At 39.5% G+C, this 22,564-nt stretch overlaps 3 protein-coding genes across 4 annotated transcripts; 1 reads left to right on the top strand and 2 right to left on the bottom strand.

The window, feature by feature from the left end:
- Positions 1 to 712: 712 nt before the first annotated feature.
- Positions 713 to 6,478, bottom strand: fibpa (fibroblast growth factor (acidic) intracellular binding protein a). Of its 2 annotated transcripts, none has more exons than XM_066649449.1 (11): positions 6,221 to 6,478; positions 5,953 to 6,051; positions 3,711 to 3,909; positions 3,476 to 3,602; positions 3,296 to 3,396; positions 2,571 to 2,704; positions 2,243 to 2,351; positions 2,067 to 2,130; positions 1,875 to 1,961; positions 1,697 to 1,794; positions 713 to 1,256 (listed from the first exon to the last, which is right to left on the bottom strand). In XM_066649449.1, the coding sequence occupies exons 2-11, from the start codon at positions 6,035 to 6,037 to the stop codon at positions 1,187 to 1,189; spliced, it is 1,074 nt and encodes a 357-aa protein (XP_066505546.1). In that variant the 5' UTR covers positions 6,038 to 6,051; positions 6,221 to 6,478; the 3' UTR covers positions 713 to 1,186. The 2 variants fall into 2 exon arrangements, with proteins under 2 accessions (XP_066505546.1, XP_066505547.1); XM_066649450.1 differs by having other exon boundaries at positions 6,225 to 6,478.
- Positions 6,479 to 9,717: 3,239 nt separating this feature from the next.
- Positions 9,718 to 11,936, top strand: ccdc85b (coiled-coil domain containing 85B). Its single transcript, XM_066649615.1, has one exon. It carries the CDS (start codon positions 10,752 to 10,754, stop codon positions 11,352 to 11,354), a length of 603 nt encoding a protein of 200 aa, XP_066505712.1. The 5' UTR covers positions 9,718 to 10,751; the 3' UTR covers positions 11,355 to 11,936.
- A 1,930-nt stretch (positions 11,937 to 13,866) lies between these two features.
- fosl1a (FOS like 1, AP-1 transcription factor subunit a) lies at positions 13,867 to 18,095 on the bottom strand. Its single transcript, XM_066649613.1, has 4 exons — positions 17,903 to 18,095; positions 16,993 to 17,256; positions 15,578 to 15,685; positions 13,867 to 15,489 (listed from the first exon to the last, which is right to left on the bottom strand). Exons 1-4 carry the CDS (start codon positions 18,023 to 18,025, stop codon positions 14,893 to 14,895), a joined length of 1,092 nt encoding a protein of 363 aa, XP_066505710.1. The 5' UTR covers positions 18,026 to 18,095; the 3' UTR covers positions 13,867 to 14,892.
- Positions 18,096 to 22,564: the final 4,469 nt, after the last annotated feature.

The raw sequence follows: 22,564 nt of genomic DNA, 5'->3' as shown, positions 1-22,564 counted from the left end.
CGTCTGCTTGGAAAAAGCTGTCCTCTTTTTTTTTTTTTTTTCCTCCAGTCCAAATATTTAAACTGGAGCTTCTCACTGGATGATATAAAGACCAAAATGTTTAGATGTGAAGCGGTGTAAAGAGTGACACTGATTACACCTTTATTTCATTAACTCTACTACAGTGCATTGGTTCGATCCCAGCTTTCACACACAGTCAATTCCTTCTATCCCAATAATAAGCTGGTGTTTGTTCTACAACATATTAATTTGTTGCATTTGGATCTAAAACAGAAGCATAATTACAGTTAGCAAATGATCCAAAAACAAGTCTGAACCTTGACATGAGTGCAATTAATGTGTGCTACATTTTTCTCTACTTCATTTCAGAAAGTGCATTCATTTAATAAGCCATGTTGGATGTCTGTAAATCTCAGAATGCCCACAGACCATGTATACCACCCAAAAGGTAGCAACACATTGTACCCCTATTGCTAGATAACCCTCCCTCACACTCACATCAGGACACACACCAATAATCGGTTCAAATGTTCGGATGACAAGGTTTAGTAATAAATACCTTCACTTGGTGTGGACCGAGTGTTCGGCCCAGGCATTAAGTCATTGCCTCCTCTAGTTTAGCCCTATTCTGAGCCTTTATTTAATCCATTATTAATGAAATGCTCAACCACCGCAATCCCGGAGACATAGACTTGCAAATAGATTGGCTTGGTATATAAGGTGATTTTTTATTTTAAACACACTCCAACATTTCATGTCTGAGCAAATAGTCCAGTACATTAAATATTACAGAGTTTACTTACAGTTTGTGAACTGAACTACATAAAATGTTACAAAATAAATGCAATCAAAGCTGTTATGAGGCATTTTACAGTGAAGTCAGACACAATGCAGAGATCATCTGTTGGAAGCATGCTCTGTTTATTTACAAGTCATCAAATGAAAGACAGTGGCCAAAAGAAAGTGAAAGAATGAACTAAGGATAAAAGAGAATGGGGAGGAAGTATAGGAGATGGCCAGCTGTTAGAAGGAGATTCCTGGGTAAGGATTAAAAGGAAGACAATGATAAACAGAGGAATTAAATAAAGATAGGGCCAAAGGGTGGGCAGGCTGGGTGCAAGCCAAAGCAGGTTTGATTAAGTGGGAAAAAAGCAAAGAAAGAAACAATGGAAAAGAAGGCTACGCTTCATTCGTGATACATTCTGAGGATGCAGCTTTTGATAACTCCCATATACCTATTCCAGACATTCTGGTGCCTGAAAAAGAGAGAGACAGAACATTTCACAGAAGAGCTATGCTGTAATAAACAGAAGAACACTGACTCATTTATTTAAAGCCATATAATCATGCATGTATTCTTTAATGAGACGTTATACGTGGTTTGGGGGTAAATGTATCATTGCTTAGTGTATTCGAATACGTTGTGATTTGAGTTGTGTAAACAGAAAGCCGCATTCCACAGCGGTTTGAGTGAATAAACGACTGAGCAGGAAACAAGGCAACAGTATCCATTGAAAAATGAGACACAGTGACCCCCAATGGTAGAAGAGTACATTTCCCTGAACTGGACCCAAGCATCAGAACAACTTTTGAGTTAAACATTCGTGATTACAAAATCCAGATCCAGATCAGAAGACCTTTGGCATGTACTGTATGGAAAGACAATGCACTCCTTCACATAATGCAATTCACTTACTTAAAAGTATCCAATATATGCGCTGAGTTTGTGTAGTGGGTGAGGTAGAGGTTCACATCTGTCGCTGTCCATTTGTCTGACTTGCACGGCTCGATAAACTGTGAAAGAGACATTTACATCTCAAAACTACATCATTTATAACTATATCGTTTATAGAAAATCTCACAATTTTACATACCTTTTCTACAAGATCAATGAAAAAGTCTCTGACGTCCTTTGTGTTTGTTAACTTGGCAGCGATATTGACAAGGCCTCTGGAGAGATTCTACAAAGGGAAATGTTTATTGTCCATTCTAATAAATGTCACTTGTATGGATTTTTAAATATGTGTATATTATGTAATGTCAGCTGACATCTGAGAGTTTACCACCTTAAAATTGGCTTCCATCTCAGTGAAGACTTTGGTCTTTCCCCGCAAAGCAACACACACTAGACTGAGCAGAACATTTTCATTACTCCAACATTAGAGCCAGTCACAGTGTAGGATTCTGACTATTACAGTAAGCCATCTTTGGATTAATGCCCAAACTCATTTCTCACTTATACCTTTTGTGCTGGTCCAAAAGATCCTTGTCTGTGATTAAAATTTTGAGATCTTTGAGGTCTTGAAGAAATTCTTTGTCTAGATCCACATCCATGTCTTCCACCATGTTATCTACAGAGTCAGACCGCAGGGTGAAACAGCAGAAATACACAGAAATTCCACAGCTTGCTTAAAATAATCATTAGACTAAAAGGCAATGGCAGAAAAACATTATCTGTAATAAATTTAGATACGACTGGCAGCGACTTCAGAGATGTGATAGTTAACTGCAGCTCAAAATCTTCAAATAAAATACAACCCAAACAAATCATTGAATAGAATCAATCTTACCAACAGCTCCAACTGTCCAATTGTCAATGAGCTGCCCAGCACAAAAGGCAAAGTCTTGGAAAGTGAGATATTGAAGCTTCTTCTTCCCTGTCTCAAACCGATTGTTGGCAAAGAACACTATGGCGGCGTAATCCCTATGAAAAAAAGCATTGGCAAGAGTTTCTAGAGAAAATGAGGGATGGCTAAAAAAGAAAGGAGAGAATTAGCAGCTCTGTCCAGTAAATTTAATTCATTTCTGATCATTTGTCATTGATGAACGTGAAACCAGTTCATGCAAAAAAGATGCTGAGTGCTGTTTTGTTGCTAAATTAATGTTCTAAAAGAGGTATGCTTGATGTGCCCTGCAGTGGTAGGCCAAAGAGCCAAAACCCATAGCCCTATTAAATCTGCACAGGTGAAAAAATAAGTACTGAGTAAAATAAATAACCGCAGTTCCTCCCTTTTGACTACAATTTGTATAAGTGAAAAAATACACGTGTTATTCCAGAAATGTGCTGAATTTCAAAACAATTCAGATGCTGACACTAATGTAAAATAAAACTCCTCAGTTCTTACTCAGAAAACATTGAACAACTAACTCCATTGAGGTTAATTAGTGACAAAAAATCTCTTGTGCACTGGTAAAAACCTACAATTTCTAACATCTATGACAATGTATAAAATCACTTTAAACTTCCATTTTCCTCAATAACAATTTTCTCCATTGTAAAACCTCTCTCTCTCACCTTGCCAGTTGGTCTGGAAGAAGAAAGTGTTGTTTTATGTTTTCCACCAGGGGGCCCTTGAGTTCTTCCACCACTTTGAACACTCGCTTGAAGTTGTCAAACTATGTGAGAAAGAACGGGTCAAGCAATAACAGTGAAATCAGATTTTAATGTTTAATTTTGTTTTATTGTTCTACGCACCTGTCGCCTGCAGCTTTTTAATGTGATGCCAGTCTTTGCACTAACGTCGTCTAGATCTTTTTTTGTTCCTTTGGAGAGCTTCTTTCCAAGGACTTCACGAACAAAGGCATCATCAAAAGCGTAATACCTGATCAGGTTTCAAAGACAAAAAGGAAAGGTGTGAAAGGAATTCATGACTAGTTCATTAAATATATCATCTTTAGTATTGGGTAAAAAAAAAAAAAAGAGTGTTTACCTTTCAATCAGCATGGCTTGTCGATCTGGAGGAATCTGGAAGAGGAGCTGGTTTGCTAGTTTGGCTGGATTTTGCAGAAGCCTCTCACACATCTGGAAAGTTCTGAATTGGTCCATAGTGTCACTGAGCAAGACATCGGCACTGGCCTCACACTCCTCCATTACCCCTCCCTCAATCCTCACCTTTACAGCATCATTCACTAAAAGGACAACAGCATCCATATATATTAAAACTTGAAGGAAGAATCAGAAAGAAAGTAATCGCTGTGAATTCTGTGACTCCTCATTTATGGTCATTGTATCTTATTGTTTTAACATACACTGATCAGCCATAACCTCCTTGTTTCTACACTCACTGTCCATTCTCACAGCTCCGCTGACCATACAGGAGCACACTGTAGTTCTAGTTGCAGAACGTAGTCCGTCTGTAGCTTTAAATAATACTCTGTGTTGCAGTGATGTGTGGTGGAGGTGGTGTGTTACTGTGTGTGGTGTGTAGAGAATAAATCAGATTTATTATTATTATTATTTTTTTAAAAGGTTTGCTGGAGATGACTTCGATTTTGTGAGTGTTGCAGCTCAGCAGAAGTACAGTCACACCTGATCTGTTGTTTGCCCTACTAGTTTTATCTTCCAAATGAAATGTTCAATTGGTATTGCTTTGTTTTATTTTTACTACTCTTATTTTACAGCAAACACAATCATTAATTAATAATGATTAATAAACAAACAAGAAGCGGTAAAGACATCCTCACAAGTATTTCCAAAATGGGTATCGTAAGAATGTTTGGATCATACATGAACTGTTTAATCCAACAACTGTTTGGTATTTATTTAAGCTTATTTCAGCTAAATGAATAAACAAAGAAACAAACATAGTAATTGGTCAGTCATAATAAAGGGAATCTTGAGAAATGATCTCATAACTTTTATCATGACTCGCATAACACTCAAGTGGTGTTCACCTGGCAGACAACTTCACCTAGTATCTCAACATGAGCTCCATAAACAAGAAAAAACAGTAGTGTCTCTACTCTCAGTGAAGCCTGAGGAAAGCATATTTCCCACTAACAATCCTCACCATATTCATATTACAGTGAGAACCCTAAGCAGCTGCACCCCTGCCTTGTTTGGGAATTGCCCCCACTTTGGAAGGCAAGTCCCTGCAGTGGATAGTAAGGACAGCTGAGAAGATCATCAGGGTTTCTTTCACCTCCATCACTGGCACGTACAACACACAATGCAACTTGATGGTTCTCCTACCATCTTAAAAAACGAACCAAAGCATTCAAGCTCACATATCCAGGCTGTGCAACAGATTCATCCCCCAAGCTTCCAGACTCCTCAAAAAACAGATACTGGACTAAACAGATCACACACACGAACAGTGGAATGTTTCTCATATATACACATATATGTGTATAGAATAAGACTGCACTTCTAACCATTTATAAATGGTTTAAAATCTGTTTGTTTTATGGTTATTAATTATGTTGTAAACACATCAAAAGTCATAAATAATAATTTATATCACACATATAGATAGACAAGCATGAGCTGACGTTTGCCAGATAGTGAACCCACATCAATCTACAGTTGAATCTCAGATTCGTGTCAGCTACTGACCTTATGTTGTCTTCTCTATTTGTCAACATTAAGAGTCTGCTTCAGCACATATTTGTTAAGAAGTTTAACCATTTAACCACCAAAAAGAGATCACCGTTGCCCTTTATATCTGATCTGAGTTAAAAAAAAAAAAAAAAAGATTATTAATGACATTTAAGGTGTTTACAACCTGATTAATAACCATGTAATAAACCATTTTAAGCATTTATAAACCTTTATAAATGTAGTCCTTTTTTTTAAAGTGGTACCCATTAGTTTTATGTTAAAACAATATGTTTAAATTTCTGTTCCCATCAACCATATCAATACGGTATACTGCAATTTATGTCACATAATTTACAACCCTTGTGAACTGTGAATGGTTTGCCTCCCTAGTGTTTATTGTTTAGTGTTATTGCACTTGTCTTTGTTTGTTGCACGTTTGCACTTTTGAACATAATGTAGTCTTGTTTGAGTGATTTATGAAGGACCCCGGTTTTGGATAGTTGAAATGACAATAAAAATCATTGACTCATGCTAAATTCTTGCTGAAATGTGGTTTAAGATATATTTATAGATAATGGGTTTTGGGCTCAAGGCAGCTTTCTGATTTTTCACTTATTTAACAGGAGATTTACCTGTGTATCCATTCAGCCACAGCTGATAAACCTCTTTGTCCATGATGGTGGTGTTACCTACAAACACGTCAAGCTCCACCGACATTTTAGACTTCAGATCTGTGAGTACAGAACAAACACAAACAGAAATGTCTTTGTGTTCCATTAAGAGCCAGAAAACATCAACACATGCATTTTTTAATACTCTGACCACACTGTCACCGCAGGAGGTAACTAAATTTAGCTTTAACCATTAGCTATCAATTAGAATGTAAAAAAATGTACTTACATACCAAACTGTATATAAGAACGAAATGTATTAATGTTTGTCACAAATCGCCCTCTCGCATTACTAGTGTTTAGCTGGTCTGTTAGCAGTAGAACACGTTGCAAAAGCACGAACTACTACAATAGCGATTGACCAGAAAATTGTCCACAGATATTAAAACATTAAAAAAATTATTTATGCCATGTAAGTTCATCTCAAAGTCAAGAAAATAGCAAAACAAACTGCACAGGCATCAGTTGTTGTTAAACGTGAATGGGCTTTTTCTGAATAAATGCGCCTTAGTTAGACGTCACTTTCGGGAAGCGCTGATTAGTAAATCATCTCTGCCCTGAAACCGCTGAGGCTGTGAAGTGTAGATCGCAGAATTTGGCATATTATTATTATTACTAACGTCTTTGGTGTCTTTAGTTGGTGGACTATTCTCAGATCTGCAGGGGCATAAATTTCAAGTTATGCCAGCGCAAACTACACAAATGTGCCCCAAACACAAAGAAAGCATCCAGAGAAAGTTGAAAACAAATGAGATAAAAACTAACAACGTAAATAAAAGAGAAAAACTAAACAAATATATACTCAGAAACAAATATGTAGTGTCATCTTGTAATAGCGTCAGTAATATCTTGTATTAAGGTGTAACATGTATTCCAGTGCAAGTATTTGCGAACTGAACAGAGAAACAATACTCTTTTTTTCAGTATGATGAGAAGTTATGCCTGAAAAGAAGACACTTTTAAAAATTGAAATAATGGAAGAGGATGGCAGTCATTAATGAGTCTGATGGCCCGTGGATAAAGGTTATCACTCATTCTAAAAGTCATTGAACTGAAGATCTGATACTGGGTCCTTAATGCTGCTGGCCCATCTGCAAACCTTTCTCCTGTAGAATACTGCAGTAAGGGCAGATCACTGACTCCCTGCTTTCTTCATAGTGCACTGTAGAGGACATAAACCTTTAATCAATTAAGAGTACTACATGTTACAAATAAAGACATGCAGAGTTTGAAATAATAAAAATAGCATTCTGTTTAATAATGTAACGTTTGGTTGTAGATGTCATTTATTCATGAGTACATATAGGGAGTACGGGGACATTCAGGGTCTTGGCTTTCCAGGAGTTATTTTAATGTGGATTTTATTTTTAAGATCTAAGGATGCAGTGGTAAAAGTAGCAGTTCCAGTCACAAAAGCACAAAGGAAGTGGAATCCATGAGTGACTGTGCAGGTAGCCAGGAGCTCATTAGAGATGTGATTGGAAAAGTGCAATGCGAAATAACAGGCCTTGGATTAGGTGATTCTTGGAAAGCGTTTGGTAAGGCCACATCACCAGAGAGAAGACGAATGATGATAAGATTTATTTGCGAGCAGGAAGAGGATCCACAATGGCCACAATGGTTTGGAGAATCTAGAGAAGCATAAAATCACTTGGCAAGAATTGTGGGCAATGGAGGCGAATCGTATTATATTTCTGCTGGAACCAATTTGCGACATCCTTCCAACACCTCATAATCTTGGACAGTGGGTAGTACAGGCCCTAGTTGTAGATTATGTACAGGGGTAGGCACATTGGAGCATATTCTTTCAGCTTGTATGTTTAGTTTGTTGCAGGGTTAGTATACATGGAGACATAATCAGGTGTTTAGGGTATTAGCATGTTTATTATACAGCCTAGAGGCCAGACATGGTGTTGTACTCTGAAGGTAAGCTAATTGTTAATGTCATAGAGTTAATAATCCCATTTGATGATGCAGTAGATGGAAGCTTTTGAAGCTGAAGTATGCAGACTTGGCTGCTGAGGTGACAGAATGTGGGTGGCAGGTACATTCAAGACCAGTGGAAATAGGTCTTCGGGGATTCGTAGCAAGTCCAGTTAGCGGTTGTGGTTAAGGAGAGCACAGTATTTGGGGAAATATTCACATATTGGTTGAAATATTCACTTCTGTGCCACTTCCAAGGATCTGTCATTTATGTTCTTCTTTGAAAAACAAATCAATGCATCTGAAAAATGAGTTTCATCAAGAAAAACTAGTGTAGATGGGGACGAGTTTAAGTCATTAAATCATTGATCAATTCTGAAATTATGGGGTTAATTTTATTAGAGGTGCAGCATGGCAGGCATTGAAAATGGTTTGTATGTGAACTTCAATATGTTATCTTATTAACTCTATAAATCCCTATGTGCAAGAGTCTATGCTAAACAAAATATGATTTGAAATATTTAACTAAAGGGTTTATATTCAGCTGTGTAAAAAAGACAACAAACTGACAAATGGAAGCAAAGCAAATGAACTCTATATCATTCTAGCCTCACTATGCCTTTCAACCTCTTCACTCCCGTTCTAGCATTAAACTTGGCAGTGTTTAGAAGTAATCCTTGACTGGAAAATTACACTGTGGTCAATTATATCCTGCCTAAGTCTTCCTAAGACTGCTCCTTTCCTGTCTGCGCAAAATTAACTTGTGCAGTTTCATGACATCTGTTGTGATTGAAGGTCATTCCAATCTGTGTGAATAGATTTTTTTTTAATAACAAGTTGGGTAAATACGCTTTCCTCTAACACAGATTAATCAAAATAAATCCTCTCAAAATCCCAAATCCCTCCCTTCCCAACCCTTGGCGTCACTCGAAATCTGTCAAAGAAGGAAAAGAGTGAAAATTGTTTGTTGCCTTTTTGTTTCACACCTCAGTGCTCTTCATACCACTGCTCACCCCACCCTTTTATTTCACCTCAGAACATCCTGTCTTTTCCTCCACCCTCTCACCCCTGCTAACACCCCACATTGTTACGGTCTTCTAACAATAGTGTGGGGGAGTCAGGGCGGAAGGATATGGCCGAATACCATGGATTAAAGTACAGAAAAGGCTATTGTAATGCTTTCCGTCATTGTGTGTGTGTGTGTGTGTGTGTGTGTGTGTGTGTGTGTGTTGTCCAGGCACATTTGGGTGCTATATCACAAGACATTTTCACTATACAAAATACATTAAAATATCACCAACACCCAAAGCAGTGCCATCAAAAATGTTTACAAACGTATTTATATTCCGTATCTTGCTAATTTTACTACATTAACATATATAAAATACATCAAATATATATTTCTTTTCTTTAAAAAACAAATTAAAAACTTCACCTGGTCTGTGTGTTTGAGTGACCACAATATCCAGAGTATTCTCACAAAAAAAAACATTTTGTGAACATATTACCATCCTTTAGGTGGGACCCTTTTTACTGGAGTGACCTGGGGAACTCAGAACAAACAGCAAGTTGTGTTTATGACTTTATTTGTGTTTAATTATCCAGCCATGACTAACTGTTGTGACCTTCCAGTGTAGGACATTTGGAACACAGATAACTGGGGGCTTTTACATGGAATGATGTCATTTTGACTGGAGGGGGATACAACTCACATTCTTACAGTAAGGGAAGACCAAAGGGAAGGAAGGGGAGGGGCAGGGGGGAGAGAGAGAGGGAGAGCGAGAGAGAGAGAGAGAGAGAGAGAGAGAGAGAGCCTGCCTCCACTATCATGTTTGTATGTGGAGAAAAAGGCAGTTCATCCCAAAAGAAAACGTATCAGATTCTCCATTTTATAATTCGCGGATGAAGACCGACTTGCACTGAAAATTAAGCCTCGGCGAAGCCAGCGGATTATCAGACATCTTTTTTAATGTTGCTGCTGCAGCGCAATCTACAGCTCAGCTCCACGAGGCTGTCCTACATTTTCCCTTCACTCCGTTTTTTCTTCACGTTTACTGCGCTTCGGTGAGATATCTGCGCTCGGATGTTTTGTTCGTCTGGAAAACGTTGGGAGGAGACGTTTTTCGGTGTTCCAGTACATTTCTCCATAGAGCAGTGGAATGAGGTGGGGAGGCAGGGCGGGGAGAGACGGATGAGTGAGAGGAGAGAGTGAAAAACAGAAAAAACCGACAGAACCCTGGACATTGTGATACCTGTCATAAGATATGACGACACAGATTCTCTTTTGCCTTTAATATAAACCTCTACTGTCGTTTCCCGACCTCTCAGGACAACATTGGACACAAAAAAACGAAGCTGTAAAACAGCGTTGCCATCAGTTAGCCTCCAGCAGCCAAAGACCAGTGATGCTAATACATGCTAGTCCATAACCGCTGCATTGTAAACAAAATAGACCAGCAAACAGCTTGAAACAACACGTTCAGGTTTCAGTTCAGTCTAAAGCAGCCTTACATCAGACTGAGGATGCTCCATTGGGATTATGCAACACCCATGTAGACAGGAGGTCGAATAAAGTGTGGGAAATGGTCGTTATCTGGAATTCTGAAGGCCTAGGAACGAGGTGTGTTGAGAGAGATCCATGTTGGAGTCGCCTGAATGACATTACATGTGCCTCTTCCATGTGAGAGCTGAGTAGAGCCCAGCCAACTGCTCTGCTGTGTCCCGTCTAATATGCAATATACCCTACTGGTTTACAAGTTCATTGGTTTCAACGTTGTTGTATCAGGACAATCAAATCTATAACCTGTTTTTTGACACCAACTGATGATCGAAGCAAGATGGGGAGTGACAGTGAAGTCCTAAATCGAGAGCTTGCGAAGTTGTCTGATGAGGAATTGCTGGCCTGCTCCAAAGAGGAGCTCATAAACCGGCTCCGGAAAGAAGAATCAGACAAGATGTCAGCGCTCATTCAGCGCGGCCGCCTCATCAAAGAGGTGAACAAACAGCTTCAGGGACATTTGCTTGAAATCAGGGAGCTTAAAGCCATCAACCAGCGGCTTCAAGAGGAGAACCAAGAGCTGCGAGACCTGTGCTGCTTTCTGGACGATGACCGGCTGAAGGTGAAGAAGCTTGCCAGAGAGTGGCAGTTGTTTGGCCACCATGCCGCCAAGGTGATGCGTGAGGATCTGGGCGGATACCTGAAGAAGCTGTCCGATCTGGAGCGCATGCAGGACGGCTTGGTGAAGGAGAACATGGACCTGAAGGAACTGTGCCTGGTTCTAGAGGAGGAGTGTGTTAGCCGGAGTGATTCAAGCCCAGGTGGGTCCACCGAGCTCAACCTCCCATGCATGGTGGCCCGGGACCTGGGGGATGGCAGCTCAAGCACAGGGAGCGTGGGCAGTCCTGACCAGCTCCATCTGGTGTGCTCGCCAGACGACTGAAGAGCCATAGCACTTTTTTCTGCTTCTCAGAGAATGACTAGAAGGAAACTGATGTGGGCAAACCAAGAGGAGCAAGGAATATTGCAAATTGTTTTTTCTTGTTGTCATCAGACTGGCATGTCAACTACTTCAGCTGGACAGATGTGAAGGCATTTGTTTATTCTTACATTGATGGTGGCCATTAGGCACCATGTTTCTTCTTCTTCTTCTTAACTTCTTTTTTGTTCTTTTCTCTTTAATGTGTTGTTGATTTTCTCCCTATGTAGTTGGACTTTCTAAATAAATGTGAATGAGATTTCTTTACCATTGGTATCAGACATGATAGGATTAGTTTTAAGCTTTAAAATGACTTACTATGTCACATTGTATTTGCATCCATTATTTAAATGTAAGTATTGAGACCACTGGGATGTTTCCCCTTTCCTCTTTAACGGAGGGTGTATATAGGTGATAAAGAAAGTTAAGAAGGAGGTGGACTTTTACCACAAAAATGGGAAGAATCAATCAAACTGCTGACTCACACCAGGTTTTACTGTGCACTGATCTGTATTTCAAGTGGGCTGATGTTTTAATGATGCACTAGACAGGGCTGTAATGAATCTCAAATAGATTCACGTTTTTAAACTGCTTAGAGCCATAAAATGATCTGTTTGAGATCATGCACAAACAGCATTGATTTATTTTCAAGGGTGACTCAAAACAAACAACACAAAGTGCTGGTAAACTGAGGCCTCCAGTTTGAAGAGATTGGGTTGCCCATGGCATTGATTATATTGTTGGAGATCTCATAATGCCTCACTGAAACTGCACATTCAGAAACAGTATACTTTTTCCATGTTATGTTCCACTGGTTGGTGGTAAGAGTTATTAAACTCAACCATGTTATTAAGTATTGCACTGGATCTCAGTTGAACTTTCCTGCGTTTACACAACTTTGTTTGAACTGCACCAAGATCTTTTGTGTTTGGTTGTTGCTTTGATTGGATTTTACTGGACTATCTGCTGCGTTTACACACTGGCAACTGGTGAACAGTCCTATGACGTATGTGAATTTGTAATATTGTTAAAAATATTCTTACTATGATTATTTTTCTTCAACTTATTGTATTTTTGCCTACCACAAGGCCATCAGGCGTACACGTTTTGGCTTACTTTGAAATCGGTATATTATAATCAGTATTACTTTTAACAACTGGATTTTTTTCTGTTTATAACATTGATCTTTGATTAGTGGCTTTGTTTCTGGCTATAATCTTTGGGCCATTCTCATTGTGAGTGGGAGAGCTTTAAAATACACTTGACTGAGACACCCACTTCTGTGATGCTTTTTTTTTGTGTGTATTCTAAAAGCCATTGAGTAGGCTTCCACATACATTGCAATGGTGTTTTTGATTCATTTATCTACAAGTCAGGCAAAGAATGTTGATTGACATGTATAAACGAGGCCTGAAGACACGAGTATTCTATATTATATTTTTGGCTCACTGTTTGCACAGCACCGAGTTCAGAAAAGTAATACTCTAAGTGGAGCGTACAGAGGTCCTTTTTATCAGTGCATGCACTCAGTCAGTCAGCACAAACTCCCTCTTCACTATCTCAATCATATGTTCACCAAGCTTTGAGTAGGAGCTTCTCATTAGATTAGAGGGCTAACAGAGGACTCTGTGTGTCCACAACAGGGTCACAATGTTTAATCAGTTTGCTCTCTGTGCTGGCAAATATTGCCTTGGTCACGCTGATTTTTCCTTGTTTCTGGTTTTGTTTCAATTTAGTCCTATTCTGTTTTCACATTGTAAACTCTAAATCATTCATGTGCTGTATATGGTCTTACTTTTAAATAGTGGAGGATAATATCAAAATATTTGATATGTATCACAATATTTGCTTGTAAAATGTTTAAAATCTATGACAATCTATGTACACCCAAGTTGAGGATAGCTCAGAATATTTCCAAAATCACAAAACAGTAATCTTAGTTAATGCTTAACTTGCAGAAATCATTTCAGCCGAACTTGTTTTGTTATTGTACTTGGAATATTTGAGGATGCGGTCAAAATACTTTCTGGTAAATCATTTTTACAGTGAATGTGAGTCAGGGAATTTCTCTTTGACTTCTGTCAGGACATCCTTAAAGGGAACAGTGTTGAACTGTTCTCTGTCTCCCACCACACACACAATTTCCTCTGTCCCCATCCCCCAGCGGTCTCTACTCAGGCTTGGTAACATCACTTCTGTTTTCAATCAGCAGCCGTTGTGTTTTTTTTCCCTTTTTTATTTAGTGCAAACATAGAAATGAAATAAACTCAGCAGTTACAAACATCTCCAAAGAGTATCACTACAGTTTTTTTGAAGGCACAAAATGAAATGACTGGCTGATTTAAATTAACAAACCACACAGTTTTGACAGTTCCCAAAAATATGAACTGATATTATTATTATCCCTTTTGTACACTGTGCAAAATGTTTCTTCAGTTTTCAATGAAAAAAATTGTTTGTTTGCAAAAATAAATATAAATCCTTTAAAATGATATGGTCTGACTCTAGTAGTGCTTCAAATATTATAATAGGTCTCACATTATAGATTACAATATATTAGCTATTAAAATTCTTAATACAATAAAGTTTCTAAATACAGGGAAAAACATAGCTAGCATCTAATAAAAAAATGTAAGTGCATGTTTTGTCTAAGTCTCTGTTCATGAAAATAAATAAAAATAGTACATTTTAACCAGTGTAACCATTTTTGAAATGCACTTTTTCTGGCCTTCGATGTTTGTAATATGCAGGGCATAATATAAAAGGCTTAGAACATGCTGTAGCCTCCATATAGATGTAGCTTAATACACTGTAAAAGTTAAACATATGTATCACTAATATCTCATAGCTTTGCAATGAATAAACAAAAGTATAAATGCATAAATAATAAACCATAATAATGTAGTGTGCATTCAGAAATCTGAAAATCTGAGATACTATCCATCATTCCATCTATTAATCAGTTTCTATCTATGTATCAGTCTCAGTGTATCTGTGTAATCAGGCAAACAATCATCTTTACGTAAATTAATACATGTTTACTGTAAAAGAATTAGGAAAGTATCCTAGTAAATAGTTTTCAAACAGTTACAGTTTTAATAGTATATATATATAAGCATGTACCCTGGCTAAGTAAAGGCAATGTGCAACTATACAGTTGTATGCAAAGTTTTTGGCTCCCCTGGTCAAATGACATACTGCAGTGAAACTCTTCCATACAACATACTTGTGCACATTTTAAAACATTGTTTCTTTACTAAATGTATAATTAATAGAGTATTACACAGTCACTCACACACTCACCTATGGACACTCCCCAATCCACCTATTAAACATTTAGAAAATACATAAATTGCAATTTGTCCAGATACGCCCAAACTTTTGCACACAACTCTAGCTACATCTTTTGTATCAGCAATCATCTCAGTACCTGTGTTCTGACCTATTGTTAAAGACACTTGGGAAAGTTCAAAGCACTTGTTTCCATAGAGAGGAGTGTAAGTTAAAGGGTGAGGATTGTTGGTGAGTTGAGAGACTGATCTGACTGGTCTCCGCTGCTGCTGCTACGGCGATGGGCAATACCACATGGCTCTGGGTTTTGGACATGATGACTTGTACCATGATGAGAAAAGGAGACAGAAGGATGGCTGAAGGTCTGAGTTGAGGTGCTAGCACTTGCCTCCAGAGAGGTGGTGGGATAGGTGAAGACCATGCTTGCGGTGAATGGAGTCAGTGAAGGGGTGGAGATGAGGATGGGAGTGTTGAGGGAGTCGGACTCCAGATTGACATTTGCAGCACTGACTGAAGGTGGTGGTGGAATGGTAATTTTAGGCCTGGGTTTCTCCTGCTTGGGTTTCTCCTGCTTGGTGCTGCTCTTGCATTCTCTGGAAGGTCCAGCAAGTTCAGAATCCACTGACTCGATTTTGATTCCACTCAGAGAAGGAAGGATAGCACTGGAGTCGGAGTCAGAGTCGGAGTCTTGGACTTTGCAGATGGGTCGGTGAGCCTCTAGAACCAGTTCCAACTTCTCTTTCTCTTTCTGAAGGTCTGCAATCTCTTTCTGCAGACGAGACTTTTCATCTTCCAACAGGTCTGTCTCCTAAATCAGAGATTTTTGGTCAGTTAGAATACGCAAGAATACACAAGTTTAAAACTAATGTTAAATACAATGGTCAAAATCAACTTACGCTTTGAAGTGTGTCTGTCAGTTCCCGGCGGCGGTTCCGACACTTAGCAGCAGCGAGTTTGTTTCGTTCCCTTCTGATCCTTCGCCTTTCGAGTTCTTCTTGGGACAACTTAGGGTAGAAATTAAAAGTGATGTGAGAAAATACGTCATAACATACACCACAGTTCAAAAGTGTGGAAACACTATATGCTGAAGCTAAAAAATATATACTAGGGGCTAGCGTTCTGGAGAAGGATTAATCCTGATATGCCATTAATCCTGGACTACATTCTCATTCTAGAGACTGTAATGAGAATACCCATTAGTCCACGACAATTTTCTGAATCCTTGTCCAGAAAACATGAGATATCATAACATATCATTATATTACATTCATTATACGAAGATAACCACAGATCTAGCCTTGACCACAAGTATAAAATGTACAGTACAAAATGATTCAGTACTGTTATCACCTATAAGGGACCATAGCGTCGATCAAAGCAATACTGCCATCTAGGGGTAGTGGTCACCTTCTCTTTGAGAGGATGCAATAAAACTTGCCCCTACTTTTCATCAGCATCCTTGCAGCAGGCCATATCTCATTTTAGCTGTTACTCACGTATACTTTAATTATTTACATAGCTCAAGTTTTCTTTCCTCCTGACTGTATACAACATATCATGCCCATTATTTTTGATGAATCATCTTCAGGCCCCTTAGTGACTCAGGTGTGACTCACATGATTTGGCCCCTATGAGTCACATGATTTCCTGTCTTGAAATTTCACTTGCTTCAAGCCATCATATTCAAGACTTACAATTGTGATTTAGATTTGAGGGGCATGAATCAGGCGACCATAAATAATAACTGAAATGGGATACGATCTGATCTAGGCGTCATTAGATTTCTCTGGGAGAGATATTGGTGTTGTCCGTTGACAATGAAGTGTAAACAGACTGTATTCTCTTGTAAGCAAATCAGGGCTGGTAACAAACAACAGAGCAATATACACCAAGAACACAGACACGTCAGGATATTTGAATACGCCGTTCCTCTTCTACACCTGGTTTTTACTGGTGAGCTTGTTGAGCCATGTCACATGCACACCCAACAGACTCACTACAGGATATTACACATAGTCTGATTCTACATCCGTCAGGCCTATTTTTTTCCCCTCTGCACTTACAGGAGGAGGAGCATGATGGCAGCATGGTCATTCACGGACAGTGCGCCATATGAGTCAGGTCTTCAGACAAACTTTATTGCAGCATTCAGAGAAGAAGACATATGGGTACATCATTCAGTCATGGCCTCCATAACCCACTATTTAACATGTAATGCCATTTTTGTGCATTTGGCGTGTGATATTTAGGAATTTAAAAGATGACCATGAAAAATAGTTTTTTTTAACAGTGATAGAAGATTTCAACTTACCTGTTCATCATTTCTGCGTCTTGTTGAACCTCCAGGTCCTGTAGGAGGTCTGATGACCCCTGGTCTGAGAAAATGTGGCTGTGGAGCTGGGAGGGGGTTCATGGAGCTGATTCTTGGTGGCAGTGGGTAAGGCTGGCGAATGGGTCTGGATGGCCCGGCGGTTGGCAGCAGTGAGGGCTGGACCAACCACTGCAGGTCCTGGTTTGAAGTAATGGCATTGAGACTGGGCACAAACGAACTGGATCCCGCTGCTGAATACTTTTGCTGGTGATGGGGGTGGGGTGGGGTAGGGTAGGGAGAGGTTGTGAGAAGGCAACAGATGTTGTTATTAAAGCCATAATCCAAGATCATTATGACTTGCAGTTTTCAGAATGTACACTAGAGACTGAATTTACTTTAAGGATTTTTATACAGGAAAGTATGGTATCAAACTACATTTTAGAAATGATGTTGTAATGTCATAACAGCGTCCCTGATGTAGTAATACATACAGAAATTTCTACATGACTCCTGTGAGAAGCTGAAAGTAAATTTGTACCTTTTAGATACTAAATATTAGACAGCCCTACTATAGGTGGTGAGATTGCTGTTGCTGGTAGTTGCAGTGCTACAAAGCTCTATCTTGTAGTTTCTTGTTGAATTACAACAGGTTTTTAAGCAGTAATGACTTATGGGTTCTCATCACAAGGCTCGATTTAAACCATAAGTAAAATTCATTCAACAGCTCTGGTTTATTTAGTTACTCAGCAGTCATGGCTCTCGGTTTCACAATTATTAAACTGTTACTACAAAGTTACTCTTTCTTTCTCCCATAGAAAGGACATCCTAGCTTTCATTTAAGATGCTATACGTATGACCATAATAATAAAGAGACACTGAAAGAAAGGAGTAAATACAAGAGCTGACTTACCTCCTGGAGCTGAGGTGTGACAGAGCTGGTAGTGAGAGTAACGTTAGCAGATCTGGAGCCAGAACTGTTCTCAGAAAAGTTCTGTTCGGTTCCTCTGCCCACACTCCTGTAGTTCGGATACATGTATGCCGCTTACAATGCGCTGAATCCACCAAAAGTGAACCTGAAGAATAGAAAGTAAACGCGCTGCTCCTCTGAGTGCTCTTACTCGTAATAACGTTACCACGGCGACTCAAAAGTTAAATATCCACCTTGAAATGGTAGAATCCATCAGAGACCCGCCGGGGGTGTGTCAAAATAACAAACCACCCCAGTGCTTAAAGTATTGACTGTGCTGGAATAGAAATTAAAGGAGCACCAGAATAACCTGCGTTGAGCCTCTAATACCCCTGTTATACTAGTTTGATTGAGTGGTTTTGAAGTTATAGTCATTGGGCTAGATAATGTGATGTTAACGCCCCTCCCGGTTTACGGGAAATAGTGTTGTCTACACTCTGGATGACGACCCGTCACGTGCGCGGTGACGTATATGCCCATATTTAGAGCTTTTCCGGGAATCCCGTTCTCGTTTTTTTTCTCTTTAACTTGTAAGGGATTCACCTTTGTATCAGTTTATTATAAACTTAAAGAGCTTCTTCATTCAAACTTGTAGTCCTAACATGTGTTTTTAATTAAATAGAAATTGTTTTATAAATAGAAACATATTACACTGATACATTTTTGGCAAAAATTGCATCGATATATGTTTATTTTATTCATATAATCGGTTTGAGCATCACATTTGATTGTCGGTTTTATTCTGGTCTGTATTAAATGTTCTTCCAGTAGAAGATTAATGTAATATGTGTATTACATTTTATTGGGCTGTAACTTGTGTGTTTCAAAGCAACTGAAATTGTGTTTCACCTAGAAACATTGTGTTATTGGTTTCCCAAGCTGATGCCATAAAGACTATAACGATTATCCTAGAAATTTAATACTACTAGGTTGTGTTTTTATACACTGAGATAGTGTGTGTGTGTGTGTGTGTGTGTAGTAGTAGTAGTCTCAGATGAGCGGGATGAATAGTTATGAGTCTAATGGAACACATTCGTGCAGATTCGCATGTAATGAAGCGGGAGTTTGAGGCAACCACAGAAAAACAGCGATGAAGCAGTGACTCATCGAAAAGGGCGCGAAAAGTTTTGATTATTCCACACATTATTTATTATACCTCAGCTGATTAACACCGCAGGGGCCACACGATAAACTTTGGCATAGAGTAAGCAACTGCAATAAACTTCATCAAATGTAATCTTTTTTTTTCTCAGTGTGCTGTGTGAATTGGTGAGGAGAGAGAGAGAGAGAGAGAGAGAGCTGACAATCAACAGCTGCTAGCTGCTGCCATTCATTTGCTGAACGCTTTCCCGTCAGCCGTGACTCATCGGGGTCCTGAATAAACGCGGTCCATGAACCATGTGACAGATTGTTTAGCATTGTCTTAACAATCTTTTATATGAGAAAACTGTTTACTCCCTAATTATTATTATTAGTAGTAGTAGCAGTAGTAGTACTGCTACTTTTAACAATTAATATATACAACATAATTTTCCCCCAGACAATATCAGAAGCCTATAGAGTAAAAAAAAAAACCTGGACAGTTGCTCAGTAATCAGTTATTCCTCTGCAGTGCAGCCAATTACCTTCATGTCACCATTTGTGGTGTTGAGTGTATACATGTGTATATTAATCATAAATACAGGATTTCAATATGCATATGTCACTTAATGTGAACTGAATATAAAATATATGATAGTTTGTTTGGTTTTTACATTAAAAATTAAAAGAGTTATTTTCACTATATTCTAATTTAACACAGCTCCAGGGACCTAAAGGTTGTGGGTTCGATTCCCGCTCCCGGTGACTGTCTTTGAGGAGTTAGTGTGTTCTCCCTGTGTCTGCGTGGGTTTCCTCCGGGTGACTGTCTGTGAGGAGTGTGGTGTTTTCTCCCTGTGTCTGCGTGGGTTTCCTCCGGGTGACTGTCTGTGAGGAGTGTGGTGTGTTCTCCCTGTGTCTGCGTGGGTTTCCTCCGGGTGACTGTCTGTGAGGAGTGTGGTGTGTTCTCCCTGTGTCTGCGTGGGTTTCCTCCGGGTGACTGTCTGTGAGGAGTGTGGTGTGTTCTCTCCGTGTCCGCGTGGGTTTCCTCCGGGTGCTCCGGTTTCCTCCCACAGTCCAAAAACAAACATTGGTAGGTGGATTGGTGACTCAAAAAGTGTCCGTAGGTGTGAGTGTGTGAGTGAATGTGTATCTGTGTGTCTGTATTGCCCTGTGAAGGACTGGCGCCCCCTCCAGGGTGTATTCCCGCCTTGCGCCCAATGATTCCAGGTAGGCTCTGGACCCACCGCGACCCTGAACTGGATAAGGGTTACAGATAATAAATTAATGAATTAATGAATATTCTAATTTAAATTAAAAAATGTTCATTATAAAATATATACCACTGACCCCCATTAAACACGGTTTCAATTTATACTGCTCCCTGCACAAAATATTTGACCGAGATAATCACATAAATATCAACCCTGTTATGAGTGAGTTCACTTGGAGGATTATCAGTTTTGATTAATCATTCATTCATTCATTGTCTGTAACCACTTATCCAGTTCAGGGTCGCATTCTTTACAGGGCGACACACGCTCATACATTCACTCACACCTATGGACACTTTTGACCGTGGGAGGAAACTGGAGCACCTGGAGGAAAGCCACATGTCCACATGGAGGACACACCAAACTCCTCACAGACAATTAACCAGAGCGGGACTTGAACCCATAGCCTCCAGGTCCCTGGAGCTGTGAGACTGTGACACTACCTGCTATTAGTAATACTCTTTTATTTTTATTTTTTACATATCTTATTACCTCATCGAGATAAAAAGCATTTTTATCACCTTTTAAGTATTTAAACAAACCTCTCCAGGTTCATTGTGTTTTGCTAATCAGTGTAAGGCAGAGAGTGAGAAAATAGGTGACAGGTGAAGGTGACGTCACCAGTGTTAAATGCTGCCTGAGACTAGACTCAGGCAGATCTATGGAGAAAATAAGAAAAGAACGGCAGAGGCACTCCCTCCAGCTTGGAACATGCCGCAGCAAGCCTCAGGTTCTCTCTCTCTCTCTCTCTCTCTCTCTCTCTCTCTCTCTCTCTCTCTCTCTCGCTCTCTCTCTCGCTCTCTCTCATTGTGTGTGTGTGTGTTTGTATCTACCAGGATTTGCTTACATTGTAGGAACACAAATCTGATTACACACTTAAATTGTGGAGATCCTTGTGGTGAGAACCAGCTGACCACCTTTCCATAAATCATTACATTTTAAGGTGAAAACATGTTTTAATCTTAGCGTTAGTTTAGGGTTAATGTTAGGGTATGGGTAAAGGTTAGGGTTAGATTTGTACCTATTATGGTTATTAATTATAGGGTAAGTCTCCACAAAGTGAATTTAAGTCTATGTAATTAATGTCCGCACAATACACAGAAACAAATTATTGTTTGTGTGTGAGAGGCGGAAGTCCTGGCAATGTGCCTCCCACCTGCAGGGCTCAACCTGGAACATAGCGATGATGTGATATAGTTTTTAAGGCACTCCCCTTTATTAAACACACCCAGTTGAGGAGGAATTGTTTCATCACTGCAAGCTGAAATAATCCAGTTCTGTCTTGGTCTGACCTGATGGCATATAGTTATCTAAACCTCTAGATAATATCAGAATATTGACAGTTTACACTAGTAACACACACACACACACACAAATAAACAATGATACACCACTGAGAAGTGATACACGTATCAAGTCGATCATTGACTGTGCATAAGTACATTTTTCAAGTATTGAATCATGTTCTTGAAAGTCCCCTAGACACAAGAAATTTAGAACACTCCGCTAATACAAAAGAAGCATAGATGGATAGATAGAGAGACAGGTCTCCAGTTTCCTCCTGCAGTCCCAAAACACAAGTTGGTAGGGGTATTGGATACTCAGTATTATCCACAGGTGTGAATGAATATGTGAGTGTGTGTTGCCCTGCGACTGGTGCCCAGTACAGGGTGTGTTGCCCCCTTGCGCCCAGTGATTCTGGGTAGGCTCAAGACCAACCATGACCCTGAACTGGATAAGCAATTCCAGACAATGAAATAATGAATATTAGGGCAAGGCCTCCAATTCTTAGTTGGAAATTCCATTTTATTTTTTTGTGTTTTGTGGCTCTGGAGAAGACACATGATTGTGTTCCCTGAGATATTCAGGAGATGCTCTGCTTGGGCATTGTACTCTCAGTATGTGAGTTCTCGGCAGTAGGTCAGGCTAGTTCCGTATGTATTTTGGACTCCATCAAGGCTGCGCTTTTTCTCCAATCTTGACAGGATGTCAGGGTGTACTCTGTGACAGGAAGGTGTCTGGAGGTGTCACCTCTGCTATTTGCAGCTGAGGTTGTCCTTCTGGCATCTGTGGACTAAAGCTTACAGTGTACACTTGAATGTTTTGTAGCTGAGTGTAAAGCGGTCAGCAGAAAGATCAGAGACTACTGTTGTCTCTTGGAAAAATTGTTTGCTGGATTCTCCTGTGGCCCAGACCAGACCAGACCAGACTAGACCAGACCAGACCAGACCAGACCAGACCAGACCACATGAGA

This window comes from Hoplias malabaricus, chromosome 17, assembly GCF_029633855.1.
Source record: "Hoplias malabaricus isolate fHopMal1 chromosome 17, fHopMal1.hap1, whole genome shotgun sequence".
NCBI lineage: Eukaryota > Metazoa > Chordata > Actinopteri > Characiformes > Erythrinidae > Hoplias > Hoplias malabaricus.
Note: the sequence above shows the minus strand (reverse complement) of the source record. Positions and strands in the feature narration are given on the sequence as shown.